Genomic DNA, 25521 nt, shown 5'->3' with positions numbered 1-25521 from the left:
ACATTCCCCAACACCCAGATAAATAAACAGCAGCAGTCTATAGACTACAATCTGCTCCATCTTTCTCTCTTATTACCAGCTAACATTGATTTTATTTTTCATTACTCTTTTCTTCCCCATCCGCCCGGCAGAGGCAGGTGGTTGAGAAAAGGACACAGTCAAAAATATGAAACGGAAATATGGATTTCTCACTCACTTTCTCTATTATATTCTTTCTTTTTATCTCTGTCCTTTACTCTTATTTTTCACTCCCCTCTGCTTCTCTCTCTAATCTTCGCTTGGTCATCATCCGTTTGTGCATCTGTGTGTGTACGTGAGAGGCCCAACAGCTCTCTGAATTGAGTCATATTGATTCAAGAGCAAACATTTTATTTTGGCGATGCATCAGCCAAGATGCACGGCATCAAAAGAGCTGAGGGGATGCTTTCATGTCGATGGAGAGGGTGTATGTGTGTGTCTTACCGCCTGAGATCAAGGTTCCTGTTTGTGTGTGTTTGTGTTCGGGCAGAGAAAAAAGACACACAGTGTGATTGAGTGAAGTAGTGGATGGTGAAAAAGAGGACATGTGTTATGCTTTCAAGAGACGGATACAGAAGCAGTGTCCATTGCCAAAATGTGAACATGCACCATTATGTGCAATCAGTTTAGCTTAGCAGTAAATTGCAATTCTATATAGTCTGCAAGATGAGGATTTAGAGCTACCCAAATTATAGTACACTGAAATTATAGTCCTTCAAAAGCCACTGGAAGGTATACTGTTTTGTAGTGTACTTAGATAAAAACAGAAGACGTCAACCAAGAAATGAATTTATTTTAGAGTTGGAGTAAGTTGTGACATTTTGATGATTTATTTTTATTTCTGAATAATGTAAACTAATTGTTCACAAAGACCAAGAATGTGTGGTAAAATGTCGGGTGAGTTCTGATTTCTTGTGGCCTTTCAAGGAATGAGCTATATGCTAATGCTAACATCCAAACAGTCTTCTACAAAACAGTTTGTTGAAACAAGGCACACATTTTAGGATGTAGTAGTATAAGTTACAAGCGTACAAGTGTACAAGTTATTTGACATGCTATTTTCATTGTACTATGATTTTAAGAGTAAAATCAATTATTGATTGGACCATGAAATCTCTTTGGTCAGGCATCTGGTGACAAGAATCTCGTTTGACAGGCACTGGTGAAAAGGGAGTGAAAAATAAGATGATATGATGACGTCAGCTGAAAGGTGCATTTGTTTCAGAGTCAGAGCAAGTTAGGATTTATTTCTTCTTCTGAATAATTTGCCAAATTGTTCAAAATAAGACCAGGAATTCATGGGTGAGTTCTGACTTCTTGTGGCCTTTCAAGGAATGAATGTGAACTGAAATTGATGTTGCAGCCACAATGGATCAAAGTTGGCATGTATCAAGAGTGTATCAGCATGTTATCAATTATACACAAAGAAATTAGGAAAAGTGTAATATAAACATTAAAAGAGTTCAGCTTAAGAAGGGCTGTTGTGATCTTTGAACATCCTCATGTAAAATTCAGATTTTAATTTCCAAAAGAGCCCTTTTTCATCAATGTGCTTGCATGCACACTTACTTGTGCATGCACATTCACAGACATACATTTTGCATGGCGCCAACCAGGAAGAAACTTAATAATGCTATTAGAAAAAGCCCACTAAACAGTGCACGTGCCATTCACTGGGATCAGGAACTATTTGACAAAGAGGGGAAGTTTAGCTATATTACCTCACACAGGTCAACATTACACAGCAAATCTCACACCCTGTGGACTCAAAATACAGCCGAGCACATTTCAAAAGCACATTTGACAGACTTTGATTCCTGAATAGAGATATTGCTTACAATGCATTTCAGAGAAATTTGTTTTGGAGGCTTTTTTTTTTGGAAGCTCCTGTATTGACATATTTCTAACTGAAACAGAAATTTTAGGCATGGGATATCAATGGGTTTATCCATTTTTCATTAAATAGCCCCCCCCTCCAGGAGGGGAGGGACTATCTCATCCTACAAAGCATTTTATTGGACAAAGAATTGTAAAGTACAGGATGAGTCATCAAAAAAAAAAGTCAGTTTTCACAGAAAAGACTTAAAATGTTATGTGTATATCTGCTAAAAGTGAGTTTTGCTATTATTTAGGAACTCGCAAGCATACAGATTAGCCTTAAAGCTAACACACGTGGACTTTAAAGCCACCAAACTCATTTCATCGGATTTAATTGGATCTTAAAAGTAACTTGTTACAATGCATACTTTTATTTTAAAATACATACTATTTGAATATTATTAGAGCATATATTTAAACAACTTCAGAAAAGCACTTAAAAATAAAATGCATTAACCACTTAACATAGGGGCCATCTTCCACTTAAAAAGACACAAAAGGCAGCTAGCAGGCAGTAGGACATTAACCAGAATACTCGCCTCGATAAAGGTGTGTTACAGAATGGTGAGAATAGCAGAGGTGGGAGAGGAAAACTTGAGCGAGTGTGGACTCTCCTCTCCTCTCCTGCTTCAGAAAGCCCTCTCTCCTGCAGTTATGACACTCTCTGCAGCAGAGGGGGGAGGTGGGAGTAGGGTGCTTCCTACTAAGACACTTCGATCTGAGAGAACCCAGTCTGACCCAATTTACAGAGAACGAAGAAAGAGGGAACAAGGGGAGGGGTTGATGAAAAGAGAGAATGAGACGGCAGATACAGGCAAAAAAATGGAGGAAAAGAAGACTAAAGAGGCAGAATAGCTCTCATATCTTCACACACACACACACACACACACAAAACAATCTTTTAGATGATCAAACTGCAAAAACAAGGAGCCTTTTAAAAATATTACTGAAAATGCATAACAAAAAATTGTCCAGACTTGATTACTTTATTTCATGAGGACAGAGTATCAATTGTATGAGTTAGATTCTGCTACTGTAAACATAGTCAAAAAAAAAATCAACAACAACAAAAAAAGACACTATCAATCTATAAATTTGGTCACAATTTTATTAAGAGTAAAAATTAAATCCCCAAGCAGTATCTCAAGAAATATTTGCCGAACAGAAAAAAAAAAAAAAAAAAAGACTTTAAATTGTCGATCAAATGGCGACATCTCGTGGTCACAGAGGAAATTACAATAAGAACATTTCTTGAAAGATATTATTCCAAATAATTGTAAAATAAAATTGTAATTTTAAAATTACATTCCAAAGCAATTAATATTATTAAAAACGCATATCACATATTAAAAGCATAGTTAAGCTACAGCTCAATTTCTCTGAGAACTAGCCTGTTTATGCTTCTCTTTCTATCACTATAATCAATAATCTGATCTATTTTAAAATGCTTATCACATGACAACAAAGTTTAAGAAGTTAAAGAATGATCAAAAATCACTTTTAAAAAGATCCTCACTCCTTTTAAATAGCCATTATCATGATTTGTTTCTTGCTAGTCGATTGAAATTTGCATTGAGAGGATAAGACTGGACAAAAGTCTGCGTAGTGCAAGAGAAGTCCGTTTTAATAGATTATCTGCAAAAAGACAGTTCTGTCATTAAGGCGCATAATAGCATAGAATGAAAAGAAAACGGAAATGGATGAGTTCTCTAAGACTAACAAAGCTAAACCATCTCTATCCCACTGAGGAAAGGAAGTTCTGAATGTGCAGCGCTTGCTGAAAAATCCTGTGGAAATCCCAAACTGTAATGAGCTCATTGCAAAGAAAATAAGATATTAAATGCACAGCTTCAGGCACACTGCAAACATAAAATATGCAAAAATGTTACTGAAAAATACGAGCAAAAGGGAACTGGTGTGGAATAATATCATTACATTTTGGAAGGAAAAAAACACAACAAATGAGGACCAGACAAAACACAATAACCTACATTATGATAAGCAAGCATTGTATGGATTATGAATATAGTAGTTAAATAAGTAGCCCATAGTAGTGGTAGTAGTTGTTGTTGCTGTAGTTGCAGTTGCAATACAGTGGACATGTATATATATATATATATATATATATATATATATATATATATATATATATATATATATATATATAAATTACATATTAGGCAGCTAATGTCTGTGAGTACGACCACTAGTGTCTCGTGCCTCAATACGTTAGCAGGTTTGCTAAATGTATTTTAGTCTTCTTTTTTTAAGAATTACTTTTAAGTTAATTCAATATTTTGTAAGTTAAAAGTTTTAACTTACAAAATATTGAATTTTCAATTCACTTCATATCAGTGTTATTCCATAAAATCTAATGGCAAGTATGTATTACCATCTTGAAATTGTTAGCCTGCTAAACGTGGGCTAATAATTCCTATGTGGCTTATTACATTGTTCAGAATAATTATGGCCCTATAAATATTTTGATTAATCAAGCTGAAGTTGTATCTTATGATCAAATGTGTAGATAAAACTTAATCAAATGAGGGTAAATATCATCCAGGGTTCAGCCCCACTAATTTCCGATGCCAACATTTCACTTTGACTAAAATTTAACCAGAGAATGATCTGGAAACTTTGTAAGACTAACCAGCATGCTGGTGCACTGTGCATATTTGAACTTGATTTGACTCTGACCCGTGCTTCACTTTGTGTTCTGTCTGACATTTTGGATATCATCATCATGTCAAAGTCTAAAAAAGGCAAACAAACACACAACACCAAAAACATCCTACAGTCATAAAACAACCTTGAACATTCATTAGTAATGCCTTATAGCCGCAGCAAAACTGGCTTCACTAATTGGAACAGTATGCAAGCATTTGCAAAATATTTTTCAGCAATAAAATAAAATTAGCCTACATAAAATAAACATGATTGTTGAAAGATATTATATATGACTTTAATAGAACATATAGATTTTCTTCTGCACATAATAATGTACACAGTATTAAAACTTTCAAATTAAAAAGTATTTCTTAAAATAGTTGACATAACCAATAGGCTTATTTTAGCAGCACATATAATCATAGCAATATGTATACAGACGTTGATTGACCTTCTCTGCTTTGGTCCAGCTTTAATGTCTGTTGCTGTCTGTCGTGTGAGCTACAGAATGACAGGTTAGTGTAGCTAATCAGATACTGAGCAGCAAAAGGCTTCACTCAGGACTCATATGAGTCATATGAGCTGGAAAAACGTGCACTCTATTAGAAGACAACTCGCACCAGAACCACCCTAAACATCATGAGATCTGGCTAGGACTCTTGTTATCTATGTGGGAAGCACGGGATGTGTATTATGGTAATGTTACAACCATCTCATGTCTTTATTTGGGTCTGGTCAAGAAACAAAAGACTGGTTTGAGAAACTACTCAATGTAACATTGTTGAAGTAATGATACCTCTCAGGTGACATCGTGCATGCTGATCATTCTTTTTTTACATTCTTTGTCATCTTTTATATATATATAGTAACTGATGAATTGATCATATTTTCAATATATTTGAGATTTTAAGGATTAAGATTTATGTAATATTTGACCTCTAAGGTTGAAAGATGTGAAGGTTAAATTGTTAAAGGAGGTTTATGTGTAACCCAAGTAGGTCGTTGCACTTACATCAAATCACGATATAGACTACCTGTAAATATTAAGCCGGAAAAGTCTATTTAAATATGAATCCTTCATGTTCTGTGTGTCTGTGCTTCGTCTATTACAATACACACGGAAGCTAATGGTGATTTCAGCTTCTGCCGTCTCACTAAATGAGGATGTGAACACATGAGGAACATCAAAACTGCACTGAGAGTCACTTCATTAACATTTGACCATTTGTTTTAGTAAAACTAGCGTCACATCACATACACAGAACTGTAAAGATATTCATGGTATTTGCCAGAATGTACACACCCTACTACTATACGACTACTACTAATAAATTAAACAAACATTATTTTTTTTAAGGAATAATCACACAATATTACTTCCATGTTTTATTTAGTAAATCCCATCTTTACCAAAAAATTAAGTTTGCTTAATTTTCAATAAATAAAAGAAATATTTAATTAATGATTTATGTCTTCATTTGATAACCAGAAAAATGTAAATAGCCTACACAACATAATTTTTTTGAGGGGGGGGGGGGCTATTTTAAGAAATAAATAATAATACAAATAATATTACGTTGTTTTATGGATATAAATAATTAGACATGCTAAAACATAATTAGGTAACAAAAAAACATGGTGAAGAAAAAAGTAAAACATTTCATAGGGCCCTAAACAATCTTGTTAAACTCTAAATAAATTGTTGTGAAAATTTGTGTTATGATTTTAATTAATTAGACATGCTTTTTGATTAATACAATTAAATTTAACCATTAAAAAGTAGCTTAGAAAAATTAAAACATAAAAAAATGAATATGATTGACATGTTCAATGATTGGTGATTTTCTTGTGACATGAGATGTTAGTGTAATGTTAGTTCAGAGGCAGCAGGACTCATGATGTCTCCGTGAACTTAACACATCAACTTTTTAAAACGTCTATTATTTAAAACGTCTATCTATTATTCAGTTTGCATGTAAGAGCCACAAAGAGTTTGTGTGCAGTAAGAATCTAAAAAAGAAACATTCTGTGATGACTTCTAACCCTAGGGTTGTGGGTTTGAGTCTCGGGCCGCCAATACCATGACTGAGGTGCACTTGAGCAAAGCATTTAACCCCCATGGGCACCACATCATAAATGGCTGCCCACTGCTTCTAGTGTGTGTTCACTGCTGTCTGTGTGCACTTTGTATGGGTTACCAGTAATTGCAGAGCACAAATTCTGAGTATGGGTCACTATACTTGGCTGTATGTCACGTCACTTTAATCAAGTAAATAAAATACAGTGTACATGCCATGTTATATTTTAAATACTGTTTGTGTATGGTACCAATTGTATTGTTTCCACAAAACATTTTACATACTCTTGAAGATTTCTTTAGGTCTTGTCTCAGACCCAATCTCTCTGGACTCTGTCTTGACTCAGACTCAACCCTCTCTGGACTCGGTCTTGACTTGGACTCAACCCTCTCTGGACTCGATCTGGACTCAGACTCGAATGAGCTGGTCTCGACTACAACACGGGCTCACCCATCCACTAATTATGCAGCAGTTTCTGATCATCTTATGAAACTATCTTATGATCATCTTATGAAACATCTTATTTCCATTTCTCTGAAGACTCACAGATTTTGACATCAGAATCATAACAGGTTTTTATTGTCCAGGTAGGATTGCTTGTACAAGAAATAGTTTTTGCCAGTTGTTTGTATAAGCATTAAATAAGAAAACAAGGCATTCTTATTAAAATAAGACATCAGAATATGCATGGAACATTTTACATTTGCAATTATTTATTTTTTATTTGATGCATTATTGTTGTAATTCAAAATCAAAAATTAAATAAATTTACAACAATAATAAATATTTATAATTTACAATAAAAAAAAACCACTGAAATCAAATAATCAAAGAAATATGGTCAGACTAGGTCAAGCAAGCTTTCTTCCTATGGAGTGACTGAACCTATAGATCAATCTAATTTTAGAATTCTTATCTATGTTACACAAAGTTAATCTGCTGACCGTTGGTCTCCAGATGTTTCCATCATGGTTTTATATTAAGATATGAATACTTGAATTTATAGTTAAATGCAACAAATTCAAGATTTCAACACTGTATTTTTTTTATTTATTTTTTATTTTTTCATTCTCATTTTTCTTTTTCCCTGGCTTTTCATGGCCCCCTAGTATAAGCTTTAGATAGCTTCTTTGGGGAACAGTTCACATGCATGATTATCTTAAGTGCATATGAATATGTGTATGTGAATAAACTTCTTCTTTTTCAAAACAATTTCATAAAATATTACAATAGTATACAACAACCGTTAGAAATAGAATGGAAAATAACTGCACATACTGTTATGTTTGATGGTGAACTTTGTTCCCTTTGGCAATAGATGAGTTGGAATGATGTGCCGCACAGTTAATCACAGACCTATTTTTTCCAGCACCAGTTTAGGCACATTGCTATGAGAGTAGTTATGTAAGTTCTAATGAATTCCTAGGTGCTGCACATCAAACTTACATTTTATTGCAGGTTTCTTGTGACACTACTCATGGCATGAGATGGAAATGGCATGGTAACTTATTTAGTTATATCAATAATTCAGGATTTAAGACAATTATATTTGCCAGTTGGCTTGAAAGAGTCCCATCCTTTTCATGTTTTATTATCACTTCTCTACTGTCATTTTAGAAGAAATGCAAAAAGCCCTAAATAAAATCTACTACGAATAATAAAGAAAAATATCAGTATGACTGTCTTAAGCAACCTTGCTAAAATCAACCATTCTGGTAAAAGGCTGTGATTTTTCTTTATTTAAGGACATTAATATTGTAATTCATTGTCTTGTGAATATTACAGCCTTATCTATAAAATAAAGAAGTCATCATCAGTCAACCATCTAAACAATTTTAACTCTGTAAACATATAGAAGACCCTGTCTGAAGAACTTTCTCATTTTATTTCTTAGGTTGGCATGCCAAGAGAAATTAGATTTTCCATGCACATGATCTGAACTTGTTCAACTGTAGCTCTAATCTTGAAAACAAGAGGCATGTGCATTTTGTTCAGCTATTTAGTAAGGAAACCAGATTTCTGATGCTGTAACTCGTCAGCTGACAGACACCAGGTCCTTTGAGGATTCATTAATTTATATATTACAGGCTATTTCCTTCCCATTTGGCCTAACGTGCTATGACTTTCTCATGCATTTGTGATTATGCTCTTTTTTTCTAGAAATGTCTCACAAAGAGATATATCAAATAAATATTGTATGCCGAATAAATATTGTAGAACTGAGCATAATTAGAAATTAAGGATCAAAATAATTTTGAAGTGATTAATGAGTTCCCTGATTTTAATCACACTTTGATAATTTCCACATAATTCCAGGTTCTCCATGAATATGTCAATCCTAACAGTAATAAACAAATTATAAAAAAGAAAGAAAGAAATTTACTTTTGTGTCAAAGTGATTAAAAAAGTGAAAAAAGGGGTCCTGTTTAAAAAGTGGGGGAGGACCTGTCCCTACTTGTCTTCCTTCCTAAACTTGATCAATAACCAGTATTTTTCCGTGTGAGGGGGAACCAAGTACACATGCCGACCCTTATTGCATAAACTGACAGTGGTGTCTATTACAATACACCAAAATAAAAAAATAAAAAATAATCTTAACTGCCCACTATGAATACCCTCATTCATTTTTTAGCTAGAAATATGAGGATGTACTTTTAAACTAATCACAGTTATCGTTTCTATGGCACTTATAATAGCAAGAATAATAGCAGGCAGAGGCAAATTCACCTTATAAACAAATGTGCAAATATGTGTCTTAACCTCCGAAAACGGGCTAAATCAATATTTACGATTTATCAATTGCGTGATCATGTGAAAGGAGCATGATGGGGCGGGGCGGAGAGACGTCACTCCACGAACCCACCAATCGTGGCCTCTGTTTTGCGGTTGCTGATTGGCTCGTAAATAACGCCTCTGCTGTCCATCTCAGTCAGCACTTCAGCCCCTGAATCTGAGACATCACCTACTCTACGCGAATTTTGCTCCAGAAAAACGCGCCCCCTGCAACCACAACCTTGATATCAGAGAGCTTTCTGCGTTGTTTAAACGAAAATATCTTGATATATTAAAAACGGACCGATTAGAGACAAAAAAGAAGCGTCTGCGCACATCAGCAGCCGTTAGCCGTTTGAGCTAACCGCGTCTCGCGACGCATCTCGCCCGAGAGACGTCGGGCTCAATAACTGTGCTTTACAATCCTCATCAACATCAATTAAACTGAGTGGTTCAGCAGAATCTCAGCGGGTTCGGCGGAGCTGTTCGGCTCTTGCTCGTACTGCAGGCCTGGGTGCGGGTGCGGAGAATGCTAAAGGATGAGTCAGAGGGACACCCTGGTTCATCTGTTTGCTGGAGGGTGAGTAACTAACGTTATCAAGCATGAGACAAACCGATCTATCCGATATCTGCCTCTGGCTTTCATTGCAGTCGGGCTTGATTGTTTTTTTTTTTTTTTAAATGTAATACATGACACATTCATCATAAAAAAATAAAATAATAAACAGGTTGCCCGTTATATAAAAGGTCAGTAAGATGCACATTCAGCATCGCTGTACGAAATCTAGCTATCCTCTGTCAGCATGTATCCATGCTATCGATGCTTTATTTGTGAATGCAAAGGTCATGCAACCGATTCAGCATGTCCTTTGGTGTTGTCACAGAATCCTCTGGAAGTCTCTAGACATGGCGGTTTTCTGTTTTACAGGAAGTGTTGCTGCTTTGATGTTTTTCATTCATACTTTAACCATGCAGATATCACATAAGAGACATACAAATCTCGAGGCTTCAAGCTAAATGTGAATCTAAAGCAATACGTTACCATTTCCTGTAACAAATCAGAAGTTTGTTTTTTTGTTTTTTGTAGGACTGTGGTTTCAACTGTCAGCTTGACGCTGGATGTTTGACAGCAGTCTCTTCTAGTATAGTACAGCTATTTTTGACGCCATTCTCATTCCTGCTTGTCCCTGGCTGCTCTTTTAGATTCTGTGAGGCCCATGCAAACACTGTTCTCTCTTTAAATCAAAGGTTTGTGCCTTACAAATTTTCACAAGGGGAGTATAACTGCTCATTGGACAACCAGAGAGAGAGCGAGAGCCAGTGTGTAAACCTAAGCAGCAACAAACCAGAGGGCTTCATATCTGGGACAAAGTTCACAGCTGCTCCTTTCATGTGGGTTGGCCTTTGGAAAGGTGATACAAAAAATAGAGCTTGATAGATGCAGGGTTTTGAACACCGGAGTTAAATTCTGAGGCTAGCAAGTTTAGTGTTATCAACATCCAGTGCCGTCTTTGTCAACTTTACATAAACATAATAAAAGAAGGGAATCTGTTTAAGGAACTTTCTGTTAGTTTGATTTACAGGTGTCTTGTCAGACCTTTGATATTTTAGTGGCATAATTGTTGATCTGTTTTGATGCTTGCTAAAGTTAATTAGTGAAAACCCATCAAGATGAGAAGTGTCTGTGGTTTATACACTATTTCAGGGAAGTTTTTTCCAGGCCTAACCTTTGACTTGTTGCAGACTGGGCCCACTTTTTTCTGCTTTGTACATGTACACAACCAAATACATGTTAAACTTGACCCACATACAGATGTAAGTCAAGGTTGCATTCACAATCACTAATCACTGTGGATGTCAGCAGAAGGAAATATGCTTTAACACCTAAAATTCAACATGCTTTTATGTCAGCAGTTTCATGCCAGAAGACTTTTTTTTTTAAACCTTTAGTATTTTTTTTATTATTATTTTTATTTTTTTTTGACAAACGCAAAATGCATACAATGTCGGAATATGTAAAAGTAGTCATGTATGATGGTCTGTATTTTTTTTTTTTTCTTTTTTTTTTATGAATCAGTTCAGAACTGATTCATTTGCATCATCTTTTAAAATATTGAAGAGTTCATAAGTTTGGGGTTAGTAAGCAAGGACACGTTAAATGTATCAAACATGATGAAAAAAATATTTACAATGTTAGATTTTTATTTCAAATAATTATTGTTCTTTTAAACTTTCTAGGCAACAAATAATAAAGATAAAATTGATTGAAGTTTCTGCAAAAAACATTTAAGCAGCACAACCATTTTCAACATTGATAAAATATTAAAATCATTTTTGATACTAAAGACTGGATTAATGGCTTCTGAAATTGTGATATTTTTTCAGTCATATTTCAAATTAACTAGTTTTTCATTACAATTAATACTGTGTAAATAAAAGTGGATTATAATATTTACTCTCTGTCTCTAGCTGTGGTGGCACTGTAGGTGCAATTCTGACATGTCCGTTGGAGGTGGTGAAGACGAGGCTGCAGTCTTCTTCGGTGACTCTTTACATCTCTGAAGTTCAGCTCAGCACTGTGAACGGGGCCAGTGTGGCCCGCATGTCTCCACCGGGGCCTCTGCACTGTCTAAAGTGAGTACTTCAAAACCCAACCTCACAAAACCTGGTTTATCATGCTCCAGCAGCATTGAAACCAGTGTTTCAAAAACAACACATGGAAACTGGCAAAACATTGCAGTATATTTCTATAGAACTTAATACTTGTTGGTACCACAAACACTAGAAATATCTTGTTTAAAGGGGTCCTATTATGCTATTTCACTTTTTGAATTTTAGTCTGTGTGCATAAAAAAGATATTCAAATAAAAAATCTCTAAGTCCCTCCTTCAGATTTGTTGAATGTCCATAACCTTTGTAGGTTGGTTTTTAATTATATTTTCTGAGGACTATCTATATCTATGACTGCTGTCTGTGAAATTTACACAGTCATGTATGCAGTTGCATGTAGCAGGTAGCATTGATTACGGTACAGCTAGGCATTGGTTCTCCAAATTACCTGCTTCGTCCCAAACCCCTGAGCTGGTGTGGATAACTTACTGAAGATGGTGAAGCAAATGTTGACTGTCATGGCAACATTTCATACTGTTAAATCCTTCATACGGGTGCAAGCATCCACTAAGTTTCTTTTAACTTTCTCTCTTTGTCTCAGGTTAATACTGGAGAAAGAAGGTCCTCGTTCACTCTTTAGAGGGCTAGGACCCAACCTGGTGGGAGTGGCTCCATCCAGGTACAACCTTGCATGCAAAAACACAAATGCCTTAGTTTTGAAAGTATTTTCCCTCATTTATTGTTCCCACAGGAATTAAAAAAATATATATATTGTTCCCAGCTGCAAGGTGAATCATAACATTACAAACTTTGAAGCACAATATGTATTTGAAAATCAAGTAAAAACACTAGTATAAGACTGTGTACTTAACGGTTTTAATGATGGAAAGAGCTACGATCTCATGACACATCGCAAATGAAAAAATATATATATATATACACACACACACACACACACACACATTTATCATTCTATTTTTTTATTTATTTTTTTTTGCAAAAATATGCATATTAATTTAGTAGTCTGAGGTTGTCATTCACACTGCTTCATGGGAGTGGGCAGGTGCTAAAGAGTTTCTTTTTGGCTTTTTGCTGGTTTCGATTCTCTGATTTGTGGAGACTTCTATGCAGAATTATTTATCATATAATATTTTACTTTGTGTTCCACTGTAAATTATTATTATTTATTTTATCATTTTTTTATTATATATTTTTTTAACTAAGTTTCAATAATGCAGACTCACGACTACAATAAAAGCAAATGCCATCAGTTAAAAACCTCAGATTTGGTCTTTCTTTAGTTTAAAAGTTTAAGTTATCATTCAAAATCTATTTCCCTATGGAGAAAATAGGTATTTTTCTTCTGAAACCTTACTGTACTGCACTAATACCTACGTACATGTTTGACTCATGAGATGTTTTCACTTCGCCATGGAATAATAAATGGTTGTTTTTGGATACGTGTTCCTCACTGTTTCCTTTTGAGATTTGCTGTATTTCCTCACTGCAGTCGAGATGGAAAAGAAAAAAAATATAGTTTTTTCCCCCACTCAAACTGGTCATTAGGGCTGCACGTTCTCAAGTTTTTCATTAACCGTTAACTGAGGCCCTTAGCGGTTAATACTCGGTTAACCATAGTGTGCCATAGTAACCATAACCATAGTAATTTCCGGACATTGGCCGAAAAAAAAACAAGGAATGTCCGACAAAATTTAATCTCTCCGGTCAAATTGTCCTATTAAAACTGCCTAATAATGCCCCCCATTAACACAATCTGAATTTGAGAATAAGCCTAAAATGTATAAGGCAAAAGGTAACAAGCAGACTCCGCGGCCGCCTCGCTAAGGCTATGACTATGTTTGACACGTACAATATTTGAAAATCGATAATTATTTATTTAAATTACATTTATATCTGAATTTATGTCAACCTATAGACTTTCAAATATCAAAATGTCATGAATTAATATGTATTTGTGTACAAAATTACATATAAACATATTTTCCTATTATACTTTGCCTGGAAACGCTTCCAACAAGGCGTCGGTTCTATTTCTAGCATGCACGCGTCGAGCCGCGCCTGAGCCGCGCGTCTCACGCAGGCAGTCGGCAAGCTCTAACCTGTTAACATGGGAACCGAATTAAAAACAGACACGCCACGCAGCTGAGATGCTTTCACCACGCATCCAGTGTGTCCTGACCGGCCTAATGATGCCCGGGTGTTGGCTGTTGAGATTACAACAACGAGGTTGTACTTGAAGTATATCTAAGCACTGTATTGCAATACTTGCATTTTGCCCCGTCACTCGTATTAGCCCGCTTCATATTAGAAAAATGACTTCTTCTTGTGGACATTACAAATGTCTGGGAGCGCTCTGGCGGTCTCTGGTGGTGCAAAAATGTATTACAACTAAATTCAATGCACGCCATTGACGTCACTTAACCGAGCAAAATGTTTCACTCGGTTACACAATTTTTAACGGTTAATCGGTTAACCGGTTAACCATGGACACCCCTACTGGTCATGTCATATTGCACTAATCTCAGTGTATCATCACCAGGGGATCATGTCGCTGTCTTAATTATGGACTAAACTGGCTATGGGCCCTCTATCACACTGCTCACTTATTTAACTCACTCTTGACCATTAAGAGTGTGCAATTCAACTGTCAACAGTTTATTCCTAAATCTCTAACGCTCACTTAAATGGTTCCAGAACCTAGTGTGCTATTGATGCATGTGTTTCCTACAGACTTACACTCTATGTTTGGTGGCACTTCCACCAGGGGAAATAGGCTAAATAAAACAGCAGAGTGGATTATCGAAAATGCACATTCATTGCTTTTGGAGCAGCAGAAATAGCAGATCCCCATGTAATGGCTGTAATCAAAGCAGTGCACCGCTCAAACGCTGATCCTATTTTTATGCATATTAGGAAAGATTAAATGGAAAGACTAAAGACAGTCAGTTCCCTTCAAAGATACATTCAAATAAAAACACCCATGCTCATGTTTGTTTAACGAAGTCAAAGCATTTTAGAAAAACTATTTGTGGCGGTCAGTGTTGATATTGTGGGCCGCCACAAATATATCAATGTATGGGAAACACTGATGCAGCATTTTAAAGTAGTAAAACTGTCGGTATTATAAAATGGCTACTATGTTTAGTAGTGTTCGCGGGACTGTGATCACATTCTCTGCTCTGTATGAGTGTAGCGACTCATTAACTCCAGTGAATATTCCCTGTCTCCCTTATGATTCAATTGGGCTTTTTTCATTGACTGCAGTGTGTCAGCATTATGCTACACACTAGCTGCTCTCATGCCCTCATCCACTTGAGCTTTATGTGCATGTCTGTGCAGTTTAATCGCATTTAAATTGGTATGTGGGAGATGGTTTTGCAACTAAGGCACTTAAAATGTCTGTATTTCAGGGTTTAGAGTTTGCACCCTTTTCATGCTGCAGGAGGTGTGTGTGTGTGTGTGCGTGCCTCCATCTGTGCATTTCCATCCTGTTTGTCCTCTGCCATCACAGCTGGAATGTCTGCCTTGTGACTGTTTGTATTATGTAAAGAATTAATGCACATGTATGTAAAAAAAAAAAAAAAAAGGCTTTTTCTTATGCTCACATGCTGATATTAACTATACACTTCAGATCGTAATCCATAATTAATTAGTTTTCTAGATTAATCTGGTTTGAGATTATTTATGTAACATCCTCCCGTGAAGGTCACGTTATTTCATTCAGATGGTCAAATTAAGCCATGCACCAAAGTACAGCATTGTACTCGCACAGGATTGGCAGATATTTAGATCGTGATCTGATTGGCTGTCAGTCAAATGTGGAAGAACTCTGATTGGTTGTCGCTACGAAGAGGTGGGAGGAAGCAGGTGTTTATAAGCATCTCATCAGGAAACCGTGAGACCTTAAAATTTACCCTTGTTGTGTGCGTGCAAGAATTATGTAACCTAGATTAAAGCAAAGTAATAAAAACAAAATCCCAGTGAGGAAGGCTTAAATACTACATTGAATATTTTCAAGTGTGTTTCAGCATTTATAAATGAAAATTTGGTGGCTAATACAAGGACATGTAATTTGATGAGCATGACATACTTTTGCCACATTACACCATTTAGCTTTGTCATGTTTTTTAAATTTTTTGTTAGAAACTGTAATAAGTGGGACAATGTACAGTCAGCCCTAACCCTTCCCAAGAATATTGATGTAAATAACAACCATAGTGTTTGTTTGTTATTTATTTATTTAACACTGATTTTATTTTGTTTCTAATAGACATTGGTTTTTTGGGGGGTTTGGTTTGAAACAGTGTAGCAAGGGAAATAATGTATGGTATTAATGTAAATATCATTAGCATAGTTTATTTTAGTTTATTAGAAACTGTGTAGTGATGGGTTTAATGTACATTGTCGTAGCCCTACCCAAAAATATTAATTTGAAAATGCATCTATAAAAAATATTTATTCTCACATGTTCTTCTTCTGATACATTTGTCAGACATAACAGAACTTCAAAACTAATGTTAATGCCAATGTTAATGCCTGTTTTGTCCACAGAGCAATTTATTTTGCTGCCTACTCCACATCCAAAGAGAAGTTGAACAATGTGTTTGATCCTGACTCAACACAGGTTCACATGCTGTCCGCTGGTTTAGCAGGTAGGAGTCCCAGCTACGTCTTTCAAGTAGATGCATTCTTGACTAACTTTTGCATTGGCTCTTTTTTTTTGTATACACTTTGAACTAAAATGACTACTCACTCTTACTGTGCAAAAACCAGAGTTTGCATCATTGGGGTGTTATAACCAATGTTTGTCAGTCGCTTTTGTTTTTAGCATTGACTGCCTTATTACGATAAAATGCTTTATCCTAGTGACCATCTAGTACAAATGAGAGAGTTTAGCCATGGTATTTTGGGTTACCTTTTTCAAGGTATGACAGCATTTAGATCGAAAGCACAATTGAAGACTTTCAGGATAAAAAAGTTATTTTTGAAGCCGATAAATATTCGCTGTTAATATGACTAGCTTCAAATATGTGTTCTTTCTTAGTCTGTCAAACAGTTTGAAAAAAAAAAAGAATTAATTTATAGAAAGCAGGCCACACAGAAAGAAAATGTAACATTTTATTTGAAAAATATTGAAATAGTCATTTGAGAGCATTTCTAAAACAAATAGGCTAATTTTCAAGCATGTTTTATCTGCTTGAAAGCTTGTTAGCAATATTGCTAAAAAAAAAAAAAGTCCTTAAAGTTTGGGTTGTGCTTTCCATTCCCAGTTTCTTTTCTTTTTTTTTCTTCTACCTTTTGAGGGCTGGAGGACATAAGTCATTAAATGCCAGTGTGCTACTAAACAGTCTGGCTTCACACGCTGTCTGTGCTGTGTGTAGTAGTGGCCGCTAGCAGGGCGCTACGCTAACATGTAGAGTGCCATGCGCGGTGGGCAGCGGTCCTCGTGACTGACACTGGCGGGATCGGGACGCCTCAGGTAGTCACGGCTCTACTCACCGGTATGATCATGATTCTCCTAATGATAATTATTATTAATAATGATAATGATGGTTATTTAAATTAATGTAGCCACTGTAGCTGGCTTGCAGTTCTTTCTATTTTTTCTTTTCTTTTTTTTACCTCCTTGTGATTACGCAGTTTTGACACATGGCCACCTTGCCAGCCTGTAATCCCCTGTAAAGGTAAATTCAGTAAAAAAAAACTACATGCACTACTTTTTTTTTGTCACTTAATTTCAGTCCTGATTGCTAACCTTGTCATTCGATTGCACTATATGTAGGCTGTGTTATTTTTCAAGACCGGAAGCACATTCGTTGCAGCGTAAACATTCCTACCATATTCTGTCTGTGTGTTGAAGATAAGAAAAAGAAGGGGCCACATGAGCTAAAATACTCCATCTTGTAGCACACATAGTCTTTACGTTACAAAAGTGGTTAAATATAGGCCTGTGAAGGCCTGCAATGGAAAATTGGCATCTAAGGGGGACAGGATTATGAAATATTCATTACATGCACTGCTCTTTTCTCTCAAAAGCACAGGTGACTACTCCCTTTCTTTAATGGCTCTTTTAATCAGCATCAGGTTACAGTTGCTTCCAGCTCAGTTCCTGCAACATGATGCATGCCACGTATGGCCCACACATTGTTCATCACTGTGGTTAGGTTATAACTGAATTATATAAATCATAAAGATCACAGCAAGGCCTCTATTAACCACTTGGTGGTGCAATCATACAGAGTGGTCCAAAATCAATTTGGTTTGAACCTGAACCTTACATTTCTGAAAAATGTTAAACCAAATTATATGTAAGGTGTCATTTAATTGTGTTTTTTATTCAGCTAGGAGGCATCAAATTGATCAAAAACAGATTACTGTTTTAAATAAATACTGTTCTCTTGAACTTTCTATTCAAAGAAAAAAAATGTTAGCTGATTTCAGCATTTCTAATAAGGAGCACAAAATCAGCATATTATGGTTTCGGAAGGAAGTGGCAAGGAATTCAGCTTTTTTTTGCATTTTATAATTTGTATTAAAATAGAAACATGCTGTTATAAAAAACACTTGTAATATTTAATAATACTTTTATGTAATCATATTTTATTTTACTCAAATTGTTATCCTAATAATATAATTTGTGATTAAATGGGATTAAATTTTGACCATACTATATAAACCTATTCGTTTTTTTTTTTTTTTTTTTTTTTGAAAAAAAATCCCTCTCTTTATGGACCCAACATATTCAACATTTATTTTTTGTGCAAGTAGTATTTTTCAAATAGCAAAACCTTGATTGAATCATACCAGAATAGCTGAGCACAATTTTGAAACTGCTATGATTTTTTTCAACAGGAATGACAAGGTTAGCATTGGACTCTTACATGCAATGACTCTGACCCTCCATGAAGTTATTGTAGATATAAACTTTGAACCTAGTTTGATTTTGTAGCTGTTTATATGACCCAGCATTGATAAAGCTCAGATATGATCAAAAGAAATAGTGTTACTACAGCAAGATCAGCTCTGTCTTGTACCTTTTCAAATGAAAAACACTGGTCTAATGATGTCCTTTAAAACTCAAAAAATCACTTTCATCTCGCTCTGTCTTTATCTATGTCTCTCTCTATCTACCTCTCTTACCATCTTTCTCCCTCTATCCATTAAAAAAAGAAAGGAAAATAAAAGCACTCTTGAATGTTTAAATGGGGTGGTGGGTGGGATGGAATGGTCATTGTTTGTTGTAATTGGTGGGTGGGGCTTGGTTGGGGAGGTGGGAGGGGTTTAATGGGAAGTGGGCAAGGTTTTTTGTCGTGTTCCACTCCCTCATGGGTTTGACTTGGCTCTGAGGGGCATGTGGACTGCTGCTTGTGAATGTGGTACAGAAAAGCCTGTGTCTATTTTAGGCCTTTACTGTAGCTTTCACCCTGCGTGAGGGTCTGTGAGCCAGCCTGCTCTGCCCCCCATATCTGCAGGCTTCGTCCTGCAGCTGTGAGGAGAGGAGCTTTGCCCCTCCCCTGTGAGTACTCGTCAGAGACACTCTCTCTCTCTCTATCTTACTCTTTTGTACCGAACTGTCATCCACCCCCTCCCTTCACCAGTCAGTAGGCCTCTTACCTTCTCTAGAGCTTCTACTCCAGCTCAGTAGACTTTGTTTAGCTTGATGTTTTACACTATACTGTTAGAAATGCACATGAATATTTTCATCTCCAATTGCCATTGTCTTTCGCTCTCTTTTGTTTTTGTTTGTTCGGGGATATTTTGTGCTCCCCCAACACCGAGCACAGGCTTTGTGCTTAATATTGCTTCAGTTGAATAGATAAACTAATTGTTCCTACCAACATCAGGCAGAATATTTGGCAGTTGCTTTTAATGCCATTAATACAATGCAAGTACACATAATAGAAATAGTTCATCCAAAAATAAAAGAAAATCTGAAAATGCACTCTCCCTCTGGACATCCAATATGGATGGGAGTTTGTTTCTCCATTGGAACAAATTTGGAGAAATTTAGCATTACATCACATTCTCAAAAATGGATCCTCTGCAGTGAATGGGTGCGGTCAGAATGATAAAACAGCAGATAAAAACATCTCAATAATCCACACTACTCCAGTCCACGATTTAACATATACAAAGCTGTATTAGTAAGAAACAAATCCATCATCAAGGCCATTTCTTTTTTTCTTTTCTTTTTTGACTTCAAACCATTGTCTGATGTGACTCTGATGCTGTGTTCACACCAAACGCTCGCTTGACCATTTTGAGATCATTCGCTTCATTCGCGCGTGAAATTAACTTCACAACAGATGCGAATTCGCGTCATGGGGGGCTTCTGCCAGCTGAGTTCACGCAGCATTTTCAACCGCCATTTTTAGTCGGATAATTTTCAAAACATTACTGTTATTGTGTCATGAAATGTAGTTTTATAGGTATTTCATGCTAGAATGTAGTTGTTTTAAACTCAAATATGCGGTTTATTTATAATGACAGCGTCTATTTAAAAAATGTGTTTCGCCGATCTCGGAGATGAGCTCCAATGCGATCAGAGGGAGCTCCGTCATCATGTATTCGCCGAGAGCAGCCTCACCTCGGATAGATCTTCTGACATTTGCCGCTGGCTCTGATGTCTCTTTAGTGGTTCAAGATAAAATATAATTCGTTTGGGGTAAAATGAAATGTTTCTTATCTTTGGCTTTTATTCAATTTATCTATTAATATGTTTTTTATATATAGGTCCTTTTTATTCCTGTCTCTATAGAAATATGAACTTTTGTCATATAGCTCCGGTTGACTGCTCACTGACAACATCAGTCGTTCCTCCTTGTTGAATGAATGGAGAAGGGTATTCCTGCACAACCGGAGGCTGCAGGAACATACTGTTGAATGAGTGACTCCTAGCAGGCTCCTGATTGGTTAACGCGGTGCGAATTGACGGCAAAGTTAAACATTTTCAACTCAGGCGGCAGACGCTAAATGCACAAAAAGCACCATTCGCGCTTAACGCGTCCTATTCGCGCGTCAATTCGCGTCATGATGACAATGAGGCGAATTCGCGTCTTCCGCGCCTCGCTTAATGCCCCATTCGCGCCGCAAGACCTCCAGACGCGCGTAAACGCGCCTTTGCATTGACTTTACATTGAAATCATTCGCGCTAGATGCTCTATTCACATTTGGTGTGAACACAGCATGAGTCCTCTATCGCTAATATTGCTTTTACCAGTGAAAAAGTGATCTAGTCTGAATCAGGAGAGACATATGCATAGATCAAGCACCGTTAACAAGTGTAAACTAATATGTCTATGTTCACAAGATATTATTTATTAGACAGGAGTCGTGTGGATTAGGGCTGCACGAGGTGTCGTTTAAGCATCGATATCGCGATGTACGAATCGCAAGAGAGGGAGACCATCTTCAAACAACACGAGCACTGTCTTGCTCTCTCTCCATCGCGCATATTAGTCAATTGACACGATGGTGTCAATGTTTAAATCATTTAAAATGAGAATGTAAGTGTGCTCACCCCATTTTTGTTTGTAAAAATTTTTTTGATTAGATTTCATATCGCAATATATCGCAGAAAAATAAAATATCGCAATGTCATTTTTTTCCCAACATCGTGCAGCCCTAGTGTGGATTATTGTCATGTTTTATCAACTGTTTGAACTCTAATTCTGACGGCACCCATTTACTGTAGAGAATCCATTGATGAGCAAGTGATGCAATGCTGAATTTCTCCAAATCTGTTTTGATGACAAATCAAATTCCTCTGTATCTTAGATGGCCTCAGGGTGAGTAAATTTTCGTATTTTTTGGGATAACTATTCCTTTAAATCCCTTCAAACACACAATACCTTAATTTGCGCACAGATTCCTTAATGGCAAACACAAAATAAATTCAGCCACTGTTGTGCTAATGTCATTTACTAATATTTTGTCACATCACACAATCTTGCCAACATAGTACTAGCATGGCATGCATTTCAACAATCACAGCGGTAGTTTTAATTCAGTGTCCATGCTGTGAAAAACAATAATTAAAATGTGATTTGGCTGCAGTTATGCAACTGAATAGGGGTTCTTTTTAACTTAAGACCCTTTTCTAAAAATTTCTATTTCATTTAGCTTCCACTCGATCCCTAAAATACTGTTTAATTCAGTGAGGATAGGGCGAGATATTTGAGAAGTAAAGCTTCATTGGTTTCAGAATTCTGTTATAGATGAAAAGCTGCTTAATGCTTTAGCTAAAGGCCTTATTTACTGCTGTGGCCACTCTAAGATGTGCTTATGGCTCTTACCCCAGAATATCGAATAAATGCCTAGTGGATCTGTAATGGTTTTTCCCGACATCAGATAGTAATCACTGTTAATGCTAATGATGCTGGGCATTCCTGAAGAGAACATGTAGGCTACATAACACTGTTGGTGTTTGAGATTGGTATGATATGCTGAAATAAGGATTCAAGAAATAACAGGATTCAGATCCTACAATTTAAACTGAAACGGATAGGCTGCAAGCATATTTTACAGATGTCCACAGCACTTCCTTGAAGTGTGGAGTTTCTTTAGGGAAAATGTGCTGAATTGTGAGTTACTCTGACAATATCACTTCCAAGCCTAATCTGGAACACCTCTTTTTCCCAGGGTTCACTGCCATCACAGCAACCAACCCGATCTGGCTTATAAAGACTCGATTGCAGCTTGATGCCCGGTGAGTAATTCTGTTTGCTTTATACTACTGTTTTTATAAGAAATCATCAAAGAAATTATCAAAAATACAGTAAAAATAGAAATATTACAACAATTTAAGTTTTTTTTTCTTTTTTAAATGTAAATTCTGATCATCAGATTTGTAACATTTATCACACGTGTTTGTCTTTCTCCAGGAACCGGGGCGAAAAGCGCATGAGTGCATTTGAGTGTTTCCGGCGGGTCTATCAGTCAGATGGGTTACGGGGATTCTACAGGGGCATGTCTGCATCTTATGCTGGCATATCAGAGACTGTCATCCACTTTGTCATCTATGAAAGCATTAAACGCAAACTCGTTGAGTCCAAGGCCAACGCTAACATGGATGATGAAGATGAATCTGTAAAAGACGCTTCGGACTTTGTCGGAATGATGCTGGCTGCTGCCACATCCAAGACATGTGCCACTTCAATTGCATATCCTCATGGTGAGTGCTATTTTTGTTGTTTTTGTTTGTGATAGTTACCGTATTTTTCAGACTATAAGTCGCAACTAAGTATAAGTCACATTAGTCCAAAAATACGCCATGACGAGTTAAAAAAAAAACATTGAAGTCACACTGGACTATAAGTCGCATTTATTTAGAACCAAGAACCAAGAGAAAACATTACCGTCTCCAGCCGCGAGAGTTGTTTTCAGGGGTATGCTACAGGAACACTGAGCGGTATAGAGCGCCATCTCTGTAGATGCTGTCTGGAGATCAATACATTAATATCCTTGAAATCCTAATTTGAAACCTGTATTTAAAAGATGAAGCTACCTTGAAAATCCATCTGTCCCTTTATCCATGAATCCAATATTATTTTGCCCTTTTTTCTTCCTTATGTTTATAAGTCCACATTGAAAATATGTGATTTATTAATTATATTTAAATCTGAAAATAAACTAAAAAAAAGACAATAACAAAAATAAGTTATGCTGTGAAATGAAGAAAAAATAATCTATAAAATTTCTGGACAGCTGATTGAATGGAATTAAATTTGTACAAATTTCAGAGGTAAATTTGAATAATTTTTTTCCAGCTATTGGAATGCACTGTATGCGCCTTATTGCCAAGTTTTTGTTTCACTGATAAATTATTGTTAATTAACTTGATCTCTCATCTCTTTCTTTCTCCTTTGACAGAGGTTATTCGTACTAGACTACGTGAGGAGGGCAGCAAGTATCGTTCGTTCTTCCAAACTCTAAATATGGTGATCCGGGAAGAGGGTTACAAAGCACTGTACCGAGGCCTCACTACTCACCTGGTCCGACAGATCCCCAACACTGCTATTATGATGTGCACCTACGAGCTGGTGGTCTACCTGCTCAATGGTTAACCTATGGAGAGAGACCAGGAAATAGAGGCAGAGAGAGAGATGAACAGGGTGAAAAAGCAAAAGCTAGATGGAGACTGAGAGAGACCGTCTCAAGCTTAGATCAAAGAAGAACAAGTCCTAGAAGTGTATTATTAATCCAGACCCCCAAAGGGGGCTGTAGTCTCTGAGAACAAGAGGGATTCAAGCCTGTCAGACTGGAGAGGGTTTAAAAAAAAAAAAAAAAATATATATATATATATATATATATATATATATATATATATATATATATATATATATATATATATATATATGTACAGCGTACTTGTACTTGTATATATATATGATGGAGTGATGGAAAACAAATCTGCTAATGCTGTCTGTCCATTTGTTTCAAAATGTTTTAAGAAAAGTCCGTTTAGAAAGGACAATCAGAGAGGGGAATGCTTGAAGAAAAAACTAAAGCCTGAATTGGCTAGAATTCTTCATTTAAGAAAAAATGATCATTTTAGAAATAATTTTATCTGAGCCATTGCTTTAATAAAAGATAAACATACCTGTCGAGTTCTCAAATGGCTGGAGGACTTTGAAAAAAAAAAAAAAAGCACAGTAAAGTGTTTTTCCAGATGTGGCACAATAGCACTAATGTAATGGATGTTTTTCTTTTTTAGATCACCATTTCATAAAGATGACATTTTTGCCTTTCCAGAATTTGTTCTCTCAAGCATTCTCCTCTAGAGGTCACCTTCCACTCTTTCCAAACTGGCAGATGGTTGTCCACGCACAAATGTTCATTCGCTGTTGTTAAATTAATGGTCACGGGATCTGTGGCCCATCATGTGCTTCAAACTGAAGTGTTTCTTCATTAGTTTCATGTTAAGTTTAACCATACTTATTTTATGTGTGTTTTTGATGATCATACCATTGTCCTAATATCAGTATAGTATGTACTAGGGCTGAGTAGCTTCAGTCCTGAAGAGCTCCTGTCCTGCAGAGTTTAGCTCCAACCTCAATCAAACACACCTGTCTGTAGTTTCTAGTGATCTTGAAGACACTGATTGGCTGGTTCAGGGGATTAGGATTGGATCTAAACTCTGCAGGACGGTGGCTCTTCTGGGCCGAAGCTGCTCAGTCCTGGTATATATTGGTGTGGTATTTTTGAATTGGGAGTTGATGTCCTGCTTGCATCACTGGGCCTCTTTTAACAGAGATGGAGCATTCTCGAGTTTATTGCTTCCATTTGCTGCTGCAAAGCCTCTACTTGAATCTGAGGTGTCGGTGAGAGCCAAAGATGGATTAACCAATGGCTAAATGGTAGTGGCTAATGCTAACCCTGATCATGTTGCCTACAAACAACATGCCATGTTGTGACGACATTATTTGTCGTAAGGCAATAGTCATTTTTCCAATTTTGAGTGGGAATACAAGCTGCA

The 25521-nt window shown here is 36.4% G+C and overlaps 1 protein-coding gene across 1 annotated transcript; it reads left to right on the top strand.

The window, feature by feature from the left end:
* Positions 1–9550: 9550 nt before the first annotated feature.
* slc25a36a (solute carrier family 25 member 36a) lies at positions 9551–24373 on the top strand. Its single transcript, XM_052531062.1, has 7 exons — positions 9551–9993; positions 11883–12047; positions 12625–12702; positions 16596–16696; positions 22686–22752; positions 22928–23217; positions 23916–24373. Exons 1-7 carry the CDS (start codon positions 9953–9955, stop codon positions 24107–24109), a joined length of 936 nt encoding a protein of 311 aa, XP_052387022.1. The 5' UTR covers positions 9551–9952; the 3' UTR covers positions 24110–24373.
* The last annotated feature ends 1148 nt before the right edge of the window (positions 24374–25521 follow it).

This window comes from Carassius gibelio, chromosome A2 (assembly GCF_023724105.1).
Source record: "Carassius gibelio isolate Cgi1373 ecotype wild population from Czech Republic chromosome A2, carGib1.2-hapl.c, whole genome shotgun sequence".
NCBI classification, from domain to species: domain Eukaryota; kingdom Metazoa; phylum Chordata; class Actinopteri; order Cypriniformes; family Cyprinidae; genus Carassius; species Carassius gibelio.
This window is presented reverse-complemented; position numbering and strand designations above follow the sequence as displayed.